We start from the raw sequence: 17,056 nt of genomic DNA on the forward strand, positions 1-17,056 counted from the left end.
TACACTTCTTCACGTATATCACCGTTCAGAAATGCACTTTTAACATCCATTTGAAAGACTTTGAAATTTTTGAAAGCAGCAAATGCAAGAAAAATCCTAATGGCTTCAATCCTGGCTACAGGAGCAAATGACTCTTCAAAATCAATGCCTTCTTCCTGTTTGTAGCCTTGAGCCACTAATCTGGCTTTGTTCCTCGTGATCAAACCGTCCTCATTGAGTTTGTTTCTGAATACCCATCTTGTTCCTATGACCGATTTATCTTTCGGTCTGGGAACTAAGTACCAGACTTTACTACTCTCGAACTGGTTTAGCTCTTCTTGCATTCCCAAGATCCAATCCGGATCTGACAATGCTTCATCTATTCTTTTCGGTTCAATCTGGGATATAAAAGCAGAGTTAAAGTATCCTTCCAGAAGTTGACTCCTAGTTCGAACAGGTTCTGAAGGGTCACCTATAATTTGCTCAGGAGGATGTTTACTATTTCTTCTGAGATTCAGCTCAGGGGTGTCTACCAAATTACCGGTAACTTGATCAAGGCTAGACATGTCGGTAGGTTGACCGAGATTGTCAGACCGACCGACTCCTTCGGATTGGACCGAAGTGTCAGCTTCCTGTTGTGGAACAGCTTGATCCGGCTGGGTATCGATATTACCCATTAGGTCATGGACAAACCGCATGAAGACCGGAGTCTCATCTTCACTGTCAGAATGAATATCATTATTTTCAAATCTGTTGTGTAGATCAAAGCATGAAGCAGTGTTGCTTTCAACCGATTCATCGAAAACAACGTGAATTGTTTCCTCCATGGTTGCAGTTCTATTATTATATACTCTATATGCTTTACTTACTGCCGAGTATCCAAGCATGATGCCGGTATCGGTCTTTGCATCAAAAGCAGTGAGTTGGGTTTTACCATTTATATGAATATAACATTTACAACCAAAAATCCTGAGGTACTTGAGTTTAGGAACTCTGTTAAAATAAACCTCATACGGTGTTTTGTTGTGAAATCTGTTTATTAAAGACCGGTTTTGTGTATGGCATGCAGTGTTGATAGCCTCGGCCCAGAATTTCTGAGCAATGCCAGAGTCGGCTATCATAGACCGTGCGGCTTCCTTGAGAGTCCGGTTTCTTCTCTCGGCCAGGCCATTTTGTTGAGGGGTCCTAGCACTAGACAACTCGTGTCTAATGCCGGATTCATCAAGATATGCAGTTAATGTACTGTTAGTAAATTCGGTACCTCGATCACTTCGAATGCTGTTGATACGAGTTGATTTTTCATTTTGCAACCGCTTAAGAAGTGTGATCAGGTTTGATACCGTTTCACGTTTAGATGGTAGAAATATCACCCATGTATATCTAGAATAATCATCAATAACTACCATGGTGTACAACATACCGCCTAGACTAATGACCTGAATCGGTCCAAATAGATCCATGTGAAGAAGATCTAGGCATCGGCTCGATTGAATGTTTCCTTTACTCTTAAAAGATGACCTAGTTTGTTTACCCATCTGGCATGCCGAACAGACCTTATCCTGGTTAAATACTATATCAGGAATACCTTCAACTAGCTTTTTACCGCGAATGTAGTTTAAGGTTTTCATGTTTAGATGATTTAGTCTCTTGTGCCATATCCAGGTTTGATCGGTCTTAGCTATCATGCATATAGGATATTCTATTCTTGTCTTCCAGTCTACCTTATAAATGTTTCCTATCCTATTTCCGGTTAGTAATACAATACCTTGAGAATCCTTAACTAAGCATGCATGTTTAAGAAATTCTACCGTGTATCCGGCATCACACATCTGACTGATACTAAGTAGATTAAAACGTAGGTTTTCAACTAAAAGTACATTATCAATAGTTAGATTACCATGGACAATCTTACCCTTGCCCACAGTTTTACCCTTTGAGTTGTCACCGAAGGTAATTGGAGCACCGGTTACTGATCTGATGTCGATCAGCAAATTGCTGTTTCCGGTCATGTGCCTGGAGCAACCGCTGTCCAAGAACCATTCGGAATTTCCTACCCGTTTCTTTGGATCCTGCAAAATGTACATATTTACAACTGTTTGGTACCCACATTTACTTGGGTCCACATGCGATTAGTCCCTTGGGTACCCAAACTTTGATGAATCGGACAGTTTTCTTTGCTAGGGTTTTAACTGTCCTTTTGACACTTGGTCTGGTGTATTTCGGTTTTCCATCGGATGTCCTAAATGGTGTTCGTCTTTGGTTCGGTGATCTGTAGTTTGACCTACGCGGCTCAGGAAAATCTTTCTTATATTTGAGGATTTCGGCTCTTCTTTTCTCAAGGTCAAGCCATGAATCGGTTGGGCCAACATAATCGTATTTTAGCTTTTCTTCCCTATAAAATGCGGTTTCCTCTTCTTCAGCTGTCCAGGTACTCTTAAGGAATTTTATAAAGGGGAGGTTTCCTTTTGTAAGCCTTGCTTTTTCTATGGGTTTTCGGTCTTTGGAGCTATTCCCTGTGTATCCTAGACCACGCTTACAACGAGGATGCCTATAGTGTTTATTCATATCCTTTACTATATCGCTAGATCTTTTATAGGCGGCCATTGTATATTGAAATCGGGCATTCTCTTCCTCGGTTAGGTCTCTAGTCGGTTCACTAGGTTGTTCGGTTTTAAGATCTAACTCGGTTTCTAGAGTGTGGGTATCATCAGGTTGTATGGCTTCCGGTTCGGTGATGATAGGTGCCTCTGGTTCTATTGGGATAGGTACTATGGGGTCGGGCTTGATGTTGAGATGTTTAGGTAACATGGTCAATAGGTTCTTATATTCTTCTACCATGTCATTTAATGCTTCATATAACTCATCTTTAGTAAATTCATCATAGGGAGAATCGAATACCTGTTCCTCATTGGCCATGAGGCACGTGAGTTCATCGTCGTTGTCACTGCGAGCCCACAAACTTCCTCCATCGTCGGCTATCAGTGCTTTCGGTACTTCACTTCCCTCATCGGCTTGTTGATAATTGTTTCTGTCATTCTGATAGTCCGGTTTCTGGGTATCCCTTCTAGGTTTCCTGCATTCCCACTTAAAGTGTCCCATACAGTTACAATTGTAGCATCTTACATTGGATTTGTCACCATAGTAGTTGTTTGTCGGTTGGCTCCTTTTCATGAACCTCCCAAACTTCTGTGCGAGCATGGCCATGGCGTCCTCAGTAAACTGTTCGGCTGTTTTGATAGGTGCAGGTGCAGGAACCGGTATCGGTGCAGGTGTGGGTACAGGAGCAGGTACAGTCGGTTCTGTAGATGTGATTAGTGCTCTGGTTGATGTTGAGGCCGAGACTTCCTCTTCGGTTCTAGATTTCATTTCGAACTCGTATGCCTTTAGATCTTCGAATACATCGTATAGTTTCATCTTACGTAGACTCTTTGATTCCCTCATTACCATTGTCTTTATATCCCAAGCACTTGGAAGAGATCTCAAAGCCTTCATAACTACCTCTTTGTTCTCATACTTTTTACCCAGAGTTGCTAATTCATCTAACACACCAGTGAACCGGTCACTATATTCCTTCATAGTTTCTCCTGGTTTCATTTTGATGCTTTCGAACTTCTGTGTAGCCATCATTATTTTGTTCTCCCTTGTTCTTTCATTTCCTTCAAAGATCTGGATGACCGTGTTCCATGTCTCCTTCGCAGTTTTGCAGTCTCTGATCTTGCAGTATGTGTTTCTGTCTACGCTGTTGGAGATCCGGTTTCTTGCATGGTTGTCCAGATTGTTCCTTCTCCTGTCTTCAGCTGTCCATTCTTTTCTGTCTTTATCAATGACTATCGGTCCTTCGGTTAGAACGGATTCCATTTCATCATCCAAGGTGACTAGATGCAGGTGCATGCGTGCCTTCCAGTTGGCAAAGTCATCACTTTCTAGCATTGGAGGCCTATTCTGATACATGTTTGCTTGAGTATTGAAACTACCTGCTCTGATACCAATTTTTAGGATCTAGGTCGCCGCTGGTGAACCGGGGGTTGGGCCGGTTAGCGGTTCTCACTCGTAGGGTGGTGATTAATATCGGTTAGAGATTAATACCGGGGTTTCAATACTACACAACCTGTCACAAACCCTTGAACTAGGTTCAAGCGCGGAAGAGGTTTGCTTTCAAGTTGAAGCGGTACACGTGTATGATAGGCAGAGTCGGTTTCGGATGATGGAGATTTAAAGAATGGTGGATCGGTTTTGATTATCTGGATATTCGGTATGGTCAGTATGGAGTCGGTTTGGAGCGATATGGTTAAGTTAGTCGGTTATGTAATGAAGCCAACAGAAAGTAAATAACACAACAGATTTTATGGATGTTCGGAGATAAAACTCCTACGTCACCCCTTCCTCTCGAAACCGCGAGAAGGATATTCACTAAGGAATACAAGTACAATCCGATCGAGACTTATTCTCTGCTCGATAATACTCTTACAATTTACACCGAAATTGTAGCACACACACTTAGAATTTAGCACTTAGGCTTTCTTAGAATACCACACTGTTATCACTTGTAGTAAATGCTCTTAGCTCTTGTTATCCCAATGTTTGTCCCGCATTTACTCTTCTGCAACTGTCTCCTTTTATAGGTGAAATATGCCAACGGTCATATTTCAAAGTCTTGAATCTGATTGGCTGATCAGAGAGGCAGTGATTCAGTGTCTCAGACCTGCCGGTCGTTTCCTCAGACCTGACGGTCAATCTCAGACCTGGTATCCTGTTTCCGACCTGCCGGTCTGTAAAGCAAACCTGTTGGGTTTGTCTTTTACTCAATATAGGCACTGTCTGTTTGGACAGTTGTCTGTACTTTGAAGATTTCCTTTCTGGCTTATCCCGAAGTAGAAGGATCCGGTAGTACTGTTTTCTGCAGCCTACAGTCTTTCCTCAGACTTGCATGGATATGGAAGTATTCAGTCTGTTCCTTTGGTATCATTCTCAACAGATACCCAAAGTGTCTTCTTGTACAGGTCGGCCACTTGACTTGGCCGAATGTCTTTTGGTAGTGAAGTAACCGGATTTCTTCCGGTTATACTTGTCTTGTGGATTGATCGGCTGTTTGATGGTTCCGGTTTTGAGCTTTGGCCGATCCTTCCTTTGTTTGGTCATGCTCCGAATACTCTTGATCGGTATGGTAACTTGACCGGTTCGGTTTCTTCAGTTGGTTCTCTTATTCATCCGGTCCGGTTCCTTGTTCCTGCATGGGAAGTTTGTTTAAGTTAGGTTTATTTGAACCGGTATGAATTTATCTAACAATTTCTCCCTTTTTATTATTTTATTTAAAATTATCAAAATCATGTAAGTTTGCAACCGTAGGCCGGTTGTTTTGTTTGGCCGGTTTTTGAAAAAGACTTAGAGAATTTTTCGAAAAATTTTGAGGGAGGAGTTTTGGAAGAATCTCTATCTTTTATCTAACAATTTCTCCCTTTTTGATTATTTTATTTAAAATTATCAAAATCATGTAGAAATGCAAAATAAGGCCGGTATTCAAAAATAACTTTATATATTTATAGATAGCCGAAAAAGACAAAGTATAAATACTAAGACAAATAAGAAAAAGAAGGATAGTCCCTATTCCGAGTCCGTGAATTCGTAGGCGCTCTTCTTTTTCTTCGGTTGCGGTGGCGGTTGCGGTTGCCTAGTCTGTTGGGAGGATCGTGGTCTTTTAGACCGGTACCGCAGCTGTACTTGTATTCCTTAGTGAATATCCTTCTCGCGGTTTCGAGAGGAAGGGGTGACGTAGGAGTTTTATCTCCGAACATCCATAAAATCTGTTGTGTTATTTACTTTCTGTTGGCTTCATTACATAACCGACTAACTTAACCATATCGCTCCAAACCGACTCCATACTGACCATACCGAATATCCAGATAATCAAAACCGATCCACCATTCTTCAAATCTCCATCATCCAAAACCGACTCTGCCTATCATACACGTGTACCGCTTCAACTTGAAAGCAAACCTCTTCCGCGCTTGAACCTAGTTCAAGGGTTTGTGACAGGTTGTGTAGTATTGAAACCCCGGTATTAATCTCTAACCGATATTAATCACCACCCTACGAGTGAGAACCGCTAACCGGCCCAACCCCCGGTTCACCAGCGGCGACCTAGATCCTAACAATATTTGAACCGGTATGAATTTATCTAACATATAATTATATTAAGTTAATAAAAAAAGTTAAAATAATAGAATAATAGATAAAAGATATGAATAAAAAAAATTAATTATTATAAAAATAAATATATAAAATAAATATATATATATATTAATAAATTATTTATAAATTTAATTAAAGACTAAGGTAAAATTATTTTTAAAATTTAATATATAATTATATTTAAAAAAAGAGAGTTAAAATAATGGAGAGTTATGTATATATATATTTAATCATGGTTAAGGGATAATAGATAAAAATATATAATAAATAAAAGAGTTAATTAATTTTATAAATAATAAATATGGAGAGAAGGTACAAACTAATTTTGTAATAAATTATTTTAAAATTTTAATTAAAAAATAAATTAAAAATAGTTTTTAAATCTAATATATAATTATATTAAATTAATAAAAAAAAGTTTAAATAATGAAATAATAAATAAAAGATATAAAAATAAAATAAAATTAATCCATCTATATATAAGTATAAAATTATTTTTTTAATAAATTATTTATAAATATTAATTAAAAACTAAGTTAAAAATATTTTTAAAATTTAACATATAATTATATTAAACTAAAAAAAATAGTTAAAATAACGGTAGATATAATAAATATGAAGAAAAAATAAAAATATATATTTCAACCAAAATTAAAAAATTATTTTAAAATTAATTTAATAAATATGGAGACTAATAATCTAAAATAAATTGTTCATATTTTTTAATTTAATTTTTTATATTATTTTATAACTCGTTTGTATAATTCGTAGGTTAATAAGTCCGTTTTGTTTCATAAAATGGGTTGTGCGTTGCGGTATTAGAATCCTTAAACTACATTTATATATATATATATATATATATATATATATATATATATATATATATATATATATATATAAATAGAATAAAATATAATTATAATATTTGTTTGTATATATTAAAAATAAAAAAATAATTATATATGATAATTATATATTAGAGTAAATAAAAAATTATATTAATGAAAGATAATATATTTTCGTTAGAAAATGATATAATTTATTTTATCTTTTAAAAAAAATTAATTGGGGGAAAATTTAATTTATTGGGAAATCGCGTCTCAATAATTTAATATCCATTGTGTCTTAGTTAACCATGTTTTTATTATTAGAAAAATTCTCAATTTTATCATCGAACTATAACGAAATATTAATGTATATCACTTAACTAATTTTTGTTGGTCTGAACTTAATGTTCATATATACCACTAGTTAACAAAAACATCCAAGTCCCGTTAAGTTTTCCGTTAAATAATGATACTTGTGATTAACATATCATTTTTTTTTAAATTAAATTAAATTATTTTTATTTTTATTCATAATTTTAAATAATAAAACTTAATTTTACATTTTTAGAGGTATTAACCAAACATTTTTAGAGGCATTACTAATAATTTATTTATTTTTAATTAATATATTTTCAATATTTATTTTTATTAACAGACTTTATTATTTAAAAATATTAATAAAGTAAATGTTAAAAATATATTAATTAAAAAAAGTGAATTATTATTAACGCCTCTCAAAATGTATAATTTGTTTGGTTAATACCTTTAAAAATATAAAATTAAGTTTTATTATTTAAAAATAATGAATAAAAATAAATATATAATATATATTAATTTTAAAAAATGACAGGTTAATCACACTTGTCATAATTTAACGAAAAAATTAACGGGTTTGAATATTTGTTAAGCAATAACATAGATGAACATTAAACTCAACTATAATGGTATGAACGAACAAAAATTAATTCAGTGATATATGTGAATATTTCGTTATAATTCAATGATAAAATTGACATTTTTCTCTTGTATTATTTTGGTTCACTATCTTCAAATTATTATTATTTAAAATTATTGTTGAAGATTTCTCAAATTGAAAACATACTTAAGGGAAATTCACATAATATAATAATAAAATATTTTAATTAGAAGAAAATTAGTTGGAATTGTTATATTGGAATTCTAATTTTAATTTTTTATTTTAAATAATTTAACAAATTTAAAAATTAAAATTACACCGTACAATTTTATTTTTAACCGCTGGTACAAGTTTTTATTACTCATATTATTCATTAAATGTTATTTAGTTCAATCAAATTAATCATTGTTGAACATATTATGACAATGTGTATATATATATCTTTTGTCTTAAAACTCACTAAACAATTAATACCATGTTATTATTAATTTTTAAAGATGGGATACTAGGTAACATTTTTTTTTATTTAGGCTAGATTTAAACCTATTCCAATCCCTAAATACACCCGTCCATATATCGATGCTTAAAGAAAAGAAAAATATTATTATTATACTATTGTGAAAAGAAGTGAATTTTTATATTACTTTTACAACAAAACTATTTTAATATAGGGTCTAAAAAAATGTAGAGTTCTTTTAATATAACATGGTATAACAAGTACTTCATATAAATAATTTTATACAAACGTTATATAAAATTGATATGAACTCTAAATTTGTTTGAAGTATTTTTTATAATGTTTTCTTTATATATGTTTTTTTTTTCAACTATTCAATTAAAGTATTCTTACATCATCTTTATAAAATTTAAAATTTTAAAAAAGATTTATTATAATCATTCAAACCATACAAAACATAAATAAGATTCCTTTTAAAAATCAATAAAAAATTTAAATAATCCAACATCAAGCTCTTAGAGTCAATAAATAAATAAAATTAATATTTATATTGTCAACTAATAATAATATCATTTTTTTCACATACAATTATTTCATAGTTGAAATATAGCAAACAAAAAGAAGATAAAAATAGCAATTGAAGTCAAGGAATGAAAGAAAATGAATTGAATCAAAGGATGAATTAATGAAAGCAATTAAAATAGCAAATATCCATTTGCAGATTGCTAAATAAAGAAAAAATCTTTGGTTACATTGGTTGGCATTCTAATCCTATTTTCTAGGTTTACAATTCATTTATTTCGATGCTAATAACGGCCAAATTCCTTCCCCTCTAAAAACCCTCATTTCCCTGCCCCATAATCAAATTTACGGCTTCATTCCATTCTCATATTTCCAACATTATAATTCACAAAATGGCTTACCGAAGCCGGAGCCAAACCCTTCTCATTTTCGTCTCTCTTTTATCTCTAATTCTTGGATCCGTCGCTCAAAACGCGGTTGCACCTGCACCTGCTTCTCCTGATGGGACACAAACACAATCATCATCGGGACCATCCCAATCTGATCAATCATCGGGACCATCCCAATCCCCATCGTTATCTACCAAAGCATCGCAAATGTTAGGACCTACACCAGCACTATCCGCCACGGCATCGCGAATAACCGCACCGTCTCCGTCAATATCAGACACGGCATCGCGAGTATTCGCACCTTTGAAGTCATCATCGCCAATATTGCCACCGTCACCAGCACTATCTGCCGCGACATCTAAAGTAATTTCACCGTTATCCGCCGCGGCATATCAAATAACAGCCCCGTCCCCGTCATTATCCGACACCGCATCTAAAGTAATGGCACCGTTAAAGCCCGAGTCGCCAATATTGCCACCATCGTCGCAAATAACCGCACCAGTTTCGGCTGCGGTATCACATGCAACCTCACCAGTTTCGGACGCGGTATCACATGCAACCTCACCGTCTCCGTCTCCATCCCACGAATCTAAGTCGTCGTCTCCAATATTGTCACCGTCTCCGTCACACGAATCCAAATCATCGTCCCCGATATTGCCACCTTCGTCGCAAATAACCGCACCACTTTCGTCTGCGGCACATCAAATATCAGCACCACTTTCAGCCGCGGCACATCAAGTAACAGCGCCACTTTCGGCCGCGGCACATAAAGCAACGTCACCATCCCCGTCTCCACATCATGAATCCAACTCTCCTTCGCCAATATTGTCGCCTACGCCCTCAATATCGGCCGCAGCATCTAAAATAACGTCGCCATCGCCGTCACCGCACCATGAATCTCACACGTCATCACCGATATTGCCCCCAACTCCATCACTATCGGCTGCGGCATCTCGAGCAATGTCACCGTCACACTCGCCGATATTGCCACCGACTCCGGCACTATCGGCTGCGGCATCGAAAGTAACTGCACCAATTTCCGCAGCGGCATCCCGAGCAACTGCACCAGGCCCGTCCCTAACCACGCGCGCAGAGCAAGCAGCGTCCTCCACATATTCATCCATAGCACCATCGGTGTCCTCCACATATTCATCCATAGCACCAGGGGTGTCCTCCACAGTGTCCTCGTTAGGGCCATCTATGTCCTCCGCATATTCATCCATAGCTCCATCGGTTTCATCCACCATGTCCTCATTAGGGCCATCCGTGTCCAGCTCCGTGGCATCGTTAGCCGCACATTTGCCATCCATGTCCTCATCACCACCACAGACGACGGCGGCGGCAGCAACACCTCCCCCAACGCAGGCACAACAATCTACATCGGATTTCAAAGCATTAGTGTCAAACGCATTCCCCGCTCCGCCAAAAGCATCATCAGGAATCCTGGGAAGCGTACCGAAGGACCTTCTTGCAAGTGGACCAGCACAAAGCATTCTCAATAATGTACCGGCTGGCCTTCTCGGAACAATAATGGGAGGAGGGGCGAGCGGAGAAAGCGTTCCGGCCGCAGTCCAATCAAACCCGGAGCTCAACAAAATCTGTCATCAAACAGATTACCCTGATATCTGCCTCTCAGCAATTGCTCCATACATGGACGATCTCGGGAAAAGGCCTGATGCAGCATCCGTCCTGGAATTCTCTGTTAAAGCCGTTTCAGAACAGACACAGTCCGCGATTACTACAGCAGAGAAAGTCGCAAGTGGTTCAGGTGTCTCTGCCGAGGAGACTTCGGCGATCAACGATTGCAAGGATAGTTACACCGACGCCTTGGAGAATTTGAAGGGCGTTACCGACGCAATCTCGTCGAGCGACGTTGCGACGATGAACGGCAAGCTGAACTCCGTCATTACTGATTTCACCGATTGCGACGATTTCCTCAAGGGTTTCACCTTACCGTTACAGGCTCTGAATGCAAGACTTACAAAGATCGCTACTAATTGCCTCGCACTTGTTACCTTGATTTAGCGACGCTTCTCCTTCTCCCTCTTTCTCTCTTTAGCTACTCTCTCTTTAGTAACGCTTTCTCCCTATCCTACTTCTGTTTTTAACTGCCAATGATCATTTTATTTATCTTCTTTGTAAAGGGACCTTTTAAAGAAAATGCTGCAATACTGAAAATAGTAGTAGTATTGCAGATGTTGTGTACTATCTTAAAATCAGTTTTATGAATTTATCACTCTTCTACCTTATTCAATTTATTTTTAAAAAATATTAAAACAAATCAAATAAGTTAACTTCATCATTCTTTCTACTTGAACTAGAAAAAACAAATTTGGGTTATGCTAAATTGTTTCTAATACTATGGGAATTAGCCCAAAAATGAATTTTCAAAATGACTTTATTCATGAAAACAGCATCGTGGCCACTTACCTTGATGAACTTCTTCGATAGAAGCAAGACAATAGCGACAGTCAGTCCGACAACAGCCCATGTGAAACATCTTTCGTCAGCAGGCTTTTGAGTCCTCGGTTTCTGCAGAGTTTGATCCCTTGGTAAAGAAGAAGAAGAAGAAGAAGACACTTGTTCATTCCGTTCAGCAGGCTTTGATTGGCGTTTATCGGAGAGCCTCAACAACTCCTCCAACCAAACCTGGATCCTGAAGAAGTTCTTCAGCATTGTGTGGGCTAAGCTTACATCTGGCTTGATTTTTGTGTCCTGTTCCTGAGAAATGGGGAGTGCCTTACTTGACATATATTCATGGATCTGGATCCAAAAACAATAATGTATTGTCAAGAGACCTATAAGTGAAATAACATTTCTTGATCCTTTTATTGTTGAGAGAATGATGGTGAAGATATATAAGATTGGCTATTTTGTTATATTTTTTTTGTTCATGTTGATTGTGATACAAAAAAATATCTACAATATTTATTCTTGTTTTGTGACTCCAAGCTTATTTACGGATGACCCCCTACATTCATTACCCTTTAATAAAAGGTTCTTAGTGAGAATCAAACCTAAAGCCTTTGATTTCATAAGTAATAACATCCTTGTCAGTTGAGCTACCCATATGGATTAGAAAGTAGGGTGCCTTTGATTTTAAAATAAGGGGGACCAGACAAACTAACCTCATCAATTACTCTTTGCATTTCAGCAGAACAAAACTATGGGTCAACTTCACGAGATTTAATTTAAAGTATACGCCTTTTCAACGAACCCAGAGCACCATTTGGGTTGGTAGGCAACTAGGCATGAACGCAATCAAAGCTACTAATGCAGTTCAAACTGGCAATATAAAAATGATGAAATCTAGATCAGAACTCAGCTTAAGGAAGTAGGTAAAATGTGAATATCATAAAATGTGTTACTTAATTACCACTCCATGAAGGATGCCAGTGTTCAGGATGATGATTTGAACTGCTTAGACATACTTCATTTGCATCTCAAACCTACCATTGGGTTAACCACAAGGAAATCAGTTCAATAATGTCTCGAGAAAGTACAATTATACAAAGGGGTTGCTTATGAGAGAAACATTCCGTTGGCAGCATAAATGAAGGAGGCTTAAAAGGGTATTCTGAAGTTAAGATTATTAGTCAATTATCGATGCCTCCATCAAACTCTTAATCATGGTGGATCCTTTAAATTGCAAATTGTCACTCAAATATAATCTCCTAAAATTACAAGGTCCAATTTGATATATAAGAATTTTGAACATGGATAACAAATCTAAGACTAACAAGTAATAAAAAGAATATGATTGATAACATGAACAAGTTAGAATTTCATCTGAAAAGTTCTCGACAAATACCAAACTAAAATTCTAACCCTAACCTTAACCTGCGGAAAAGAATCGAAATTAAGTATTCGAGAATAACAAAAGCATGGTGAGTTGTTCACAGCTGATTCTGAACGAAACCATCAGTCAGATCGAAGTGAAACTAATCTTGAGCATAATAATCACATGCATTGACTTTGACTTCAAAATCCAGATAATTTAGATAGCGATAGCTCGATATATGTAGCAGAATCCAATCGAAAGGCAGGATATATTCAAACCGATCAATAAACATGACATACAATCGAAAAGTTGGAAAGGTAGATGACGAAGGAGGTCGAACCTCAAGAGGCCGGGCCGGTTTGATTGCATCTCCTGGAGGATCCTCTTAACCGCCGGATTCTTCAAATTATACTTGTCCCCCGTCATCTCTCTCTTTATATACTTGTTTTTTCTCCGGATTAAACGAATTAACCTAACCGAACAGATGCCATGATAGAGTTATTATTGTCACTAAATTAACGAATTTAGTACTAAGGTGACTTAGTACTAAAGAAGACTCGGTAATTGATGGATCTGAGAGGTAAATTTCAGCCAGGATGGGAATGACCGTTTATATTAAAAAAATCTTCTCAGGAGGAGCAACTCGATTGACTACATTCGATGGACACGAGTTTTCGCCCCGTACAATCTTGACACATTGAAGAAGTTATTTTGTTTGAAAGAGGATATGATGTGGATCGATGAATGGCATAGAAATATTCATGTTTTCAAAATTAAGTGTCATCAAAAATGTAAAAGTAAATTTCAAAAAATAAATAATAAAAAATATATGTATGATAATAATAAGGTGAAATTCATCACAATAAAATCCTAGTTCTAAAATTAGAGACATTAAAAAAAACAAATAGAAAAGAGAAAAATGAAAAAAAAAAAATGGTAACAACGTTATGACCTGATTCATTGAAAAATGATACGTAGGCAGCTTACTCTTCAAGCCCGATCACCGCCACACTTCTCTCAAAAGCATTGAGAAAAATAAGATGTCGTTTAGCCCTCTAGCAAAGAAAAAAATGATAAAAAAAAAAGAAAAGGGATTTAGAGTAGGAATGAGAATAATCCATTTACTTTGATGATTGTTTCAAAATGAACTCAATGTTTTTTGAAACTCGAACAAAGGACATCTATATAAATACTCTCTTAAGCCATACGAATGCTTAAAATGTCTAATTTTTCTGAGTGATGCTCGTGAAAATTCACAACTCAAACTTGAAACCACGTTATCAAAGAGAGGTGATTATGAGAGCCATGTATAAGAACTTGAAGGCTTCGGAAAAATAATGACAATAAAAGACCGTGTTAGTTGAGAAATTGAAATCACCATTTGTTGCTCATTCAGTCTCTCTATTTGGCTATCAAAAATGGAAAAAACAGAAATATATCGATTCTATTGGATTACCTCGGTTTAAAAAAAATAAAAAATAAAAATGTATACTCATAGAGGTTGAGATATTGAAATCACCGTTTGTCGTTCAACTAGACTATTGTCTTGATTACCAAAGGCAAGAACAAAGTGTACCGATTCTATCAGATACATCTCTAGTATGTGCTAAAAAAACAAAACGAAGTCTAAAAGTCAAAACGCGTAGCCTTCCAGAAGTAAGGATGAGCCTTTTGATTAAATGGTTAAAGTTAAGTGTGAGTTAAACTTCGACTTTTGATGTTTGAGCAAAATAAAATCACTCAAAAACAAAATTAGAGCGATCATTGGCATTAGAGATTGTTTTTATGATTTATGAACTCCGTGTCGAAGAAATGCAGCAATCATTAGTCTCTTTATGAAACAATCACGAAAAGAATGGATGAATCCAAATTTCGAAAATGTTTTAATCTAAGATCGAAAAACGAGTGTAAATAAAAAAGACAACAACAACTAAAGGGCTACACAAGTATAACTTCATGCTCTATTATGAAAACTAGAAGTAAAATAAACCTCTAAGTCAATACTTGGAGCATTTTGTTGACCAAATTGAAAGAAGAAAAAAAAAAGAGAAAAAGGTTTTACGACAAATAAAATATTCGTCTGCATCATCACTTCTTTAAAATTTTACAACATATTGTAAATAATATTTTTATTTTTTTTTTACATTTTAACAATATTAATTTTAAAAAATTATTTTTCTTTTTATTGTACATTTAGAATCTTAGTATTTAATCAGGTATTGAGTACATATAGAGGATTTTCCACATTTAGAATCTTAGTACGAAGTTAGGATAAAAATAGTGATACCTGTCAGATTGGATACTAAAATGCCATCCCTAATCCTAAGTTAATAATCAACACAACAATACTACTACACTTCTAACTTATTCAAGACAAGTAAAGGAAGAAACAAAATCAAAATGCCAAACATTCAAAGGTAGTCTCCATTATAGTAAAACAAAAAAGAAACAATATCCTGACTATATTAAGCTTTTAAAACAGCAAGAGAAGATCATATCCAAAATACAGCAAGCATACATGATTCACCCGCCAGCAACAATAGCCAAGTTTTTCTTTCTAATTGCGCCTTTTGCTGTGTCTCTTACCCTTCTTCCTACTACCCTTGTCAGAATCCGAGTCTGATTCAGATTCTGAATCCGAAGATTCAGAAGTAGAACTGTATCGTCTATGCCTCCTCTTCCTCTGCTGCTGTTTCTTCTTCTTCCTCTTTTTCCTCCTCTCTTCCTCAGAATCCGACGATGAACTGTAGCTCAGATCGCTCTTCCCCGAAGAATTCTCAGAACCACTACCCGACGAGCTATCCGAATCAAACACAGAAGCCTCACTATCACTTTCCGATTTCTTCCCAGACTTATGTTTCCTTTTACTTTTCTTGACCGGTTCTTCTTTCAGACCATCATCACCATTATCATCCAAATCACAAGTAATTGATAACTTCATCCTAAGCTTAGGGTTTTTAAGTTGCTGAGTACGAGAAGGTCGTGAGATATAAACGCGTTCGTTCTTACACTCGTATGTCCAATGACCAGGTTGGAAACACTTTTGACACGTCGCAACAGCTTTTCCAACATTAGCCATAGATTCCTTCCTTTCACCCAATCTAACTTGTTTCTCAGTACTCATCAGATACATCTGCCTTTTGGCTTCCTTCCTTTCTTGCCATCTACTTGGTCCTTCTTCCTTTTGCCCATAAGCATTCACGTTTCTAACTGCTGCTGCTGCTGCTCGCTCAGCCTGAGCACGGCTGAGACCCTTTGCAGCCGTTAGTGCTGCAGCCTTGAGTCTTTCTGTAGCATCCTGAGTATGACCCTCATCGTTTTTACCCGACGACATCCTGTAATCATCAAGATAATAAATTTAAGATCTTTCCAGAAACCCTAATTATTCTAAAGATCAGAATACTGTTATCAAACAAGACGATTACTTCACAATAATGATTTACTGTAAACCCTAATAATAATATGTTCAACGGCAGGAAACCCTAAAAAGAGATCTGTTCAAAAAAATCCTAGCCGCTTCAAGACAAATACATATCTAGGTTTAAATTTGCAGATATCCACAGAAAATTACAGGAAATCAATTCAAAACAAAGAAAGATCGAAGAGACCGTATGCGAGCTAATATTAATGATTAGATTTGATACTTTAACGAAAATTGCGAGAGATGATTCGAAGATCGAAATAAAATTATACCTGGTAAGGAGAGATTGGAGACGACCAGGGATGGGACGATCGAATTGATAACAAACAGATTGAGATTTCAAAGTTCTTTAGTAGGTTGATGTGGATCTTGAGTTATTGAATGGCTGCTCTCTCTACGCGGAGCAAGGCGAGCGATAGATAGATCGATACATCCCTTCAGAACCGCCGGTTTATTTTTATACTACTATCCATTGTACGTACTACGGTCCGCTCCTTTCTAGGGCCCGTTTGATTGCAAAACCTAAGATTATGTTTAGGAAAAGCTCATTTTTTTAAAAGTTAAATAAAGGCCAA

At 36.2% G+C, this 17,056-nt stretch overlaps 3 protein-coding genes across 6 annotated transcripts; 1 reads left to right on the top strand and 2 right to left on the bottom strand.

The window, feature by feature from the left end:
* Positions 1–9,033: 9,033 nt before the first annotated feature.
* On the bottom strand, positions 9,034–12,742 carry LOC124938843. 4 transcript variants are annotated; one of them, XM_047479369.1, is made up of 2 exons: positions 11,710–12,082; positions 9,034–11,387 (listed from the first exon to the last, which is right to left on the bottom strand). In XM_047479369.1, exon 2 carries the CDS (start codon positions 10,770–10,772, stop codon positions 10,179–10,181), a length of 594 nt encoding a protein of 197 aa, XP_047335325.1. In that variant the 5' UTR covers positions 10,773–11,387; positions 11,710–12,082; the 3' UTR covers positions 9,034–10,178. The 4 variants fall into 3 exon arrangements, with proteins under 4 accessions (XP_047335333.1, XP_047335340.1, XP_047335325.1 ...); XM_047479377.1 differs by adding an exon at positions 12,656–12,742 and having other exon boundaries at positions 9,034–12,042; XM_047479384.1 differs by adding an exon at positions 12,656–12,737 and having other exon boundaries at positions 9,034–12,000.
* On the top strand, positions 10,810–11,304 carry LOC124911429. Its single transcript, XM_047451949.1, has one exon. The coding sequence runs from the start codon at positions 10,810–10,812 to the stop codon at positions 11,302–11,304; it is 495 nt and encodes a 164-aa protein (XP_047307905.1).
* A 2,719-nt stretch (positions 12,743–15,461) lies between the features above and the next one.
* LOC124919691 (zinc finger CCHC domain-containing protein 10) lies at positions 15,462–16,923 on the bottom strand. Its single transcript, XM_047460006.1, has 2 exons — positions 16,754–16,923; positions 15,462–16,395 (listed from the first exon to the last, which is right to left on the bottom strand). The coding sequence occupies exon 2, from the start codon at positions 16,392–16,394 to the stop codon at positions 15,618–15,620; it is 777 nt and encodes a 258-aa protein (XP_047315962.1). The 5' UTR covers position 16,395; positions 16,754–16,923; the 3' UTR covers positions 15,462–15,617.
* Positions 16,924–17,056: the final 133 nt, after the last annotated feature.

Source organism: Impatiens glandulifera, chromosome 1 (assembly GCF_907164915.1).
Source record: "Impatiens glandulifera chromosome 1, dImpGla2.1, whole genome shotgun sequence".
Taxonomy (NCBI): domain Eukaryota; kingdom Viridiplantae; phylum Streptophyta; class Magnoliopsida; order Ericales; family Balsaminaceae; genus Impatiens; species Impatiens glandulifera.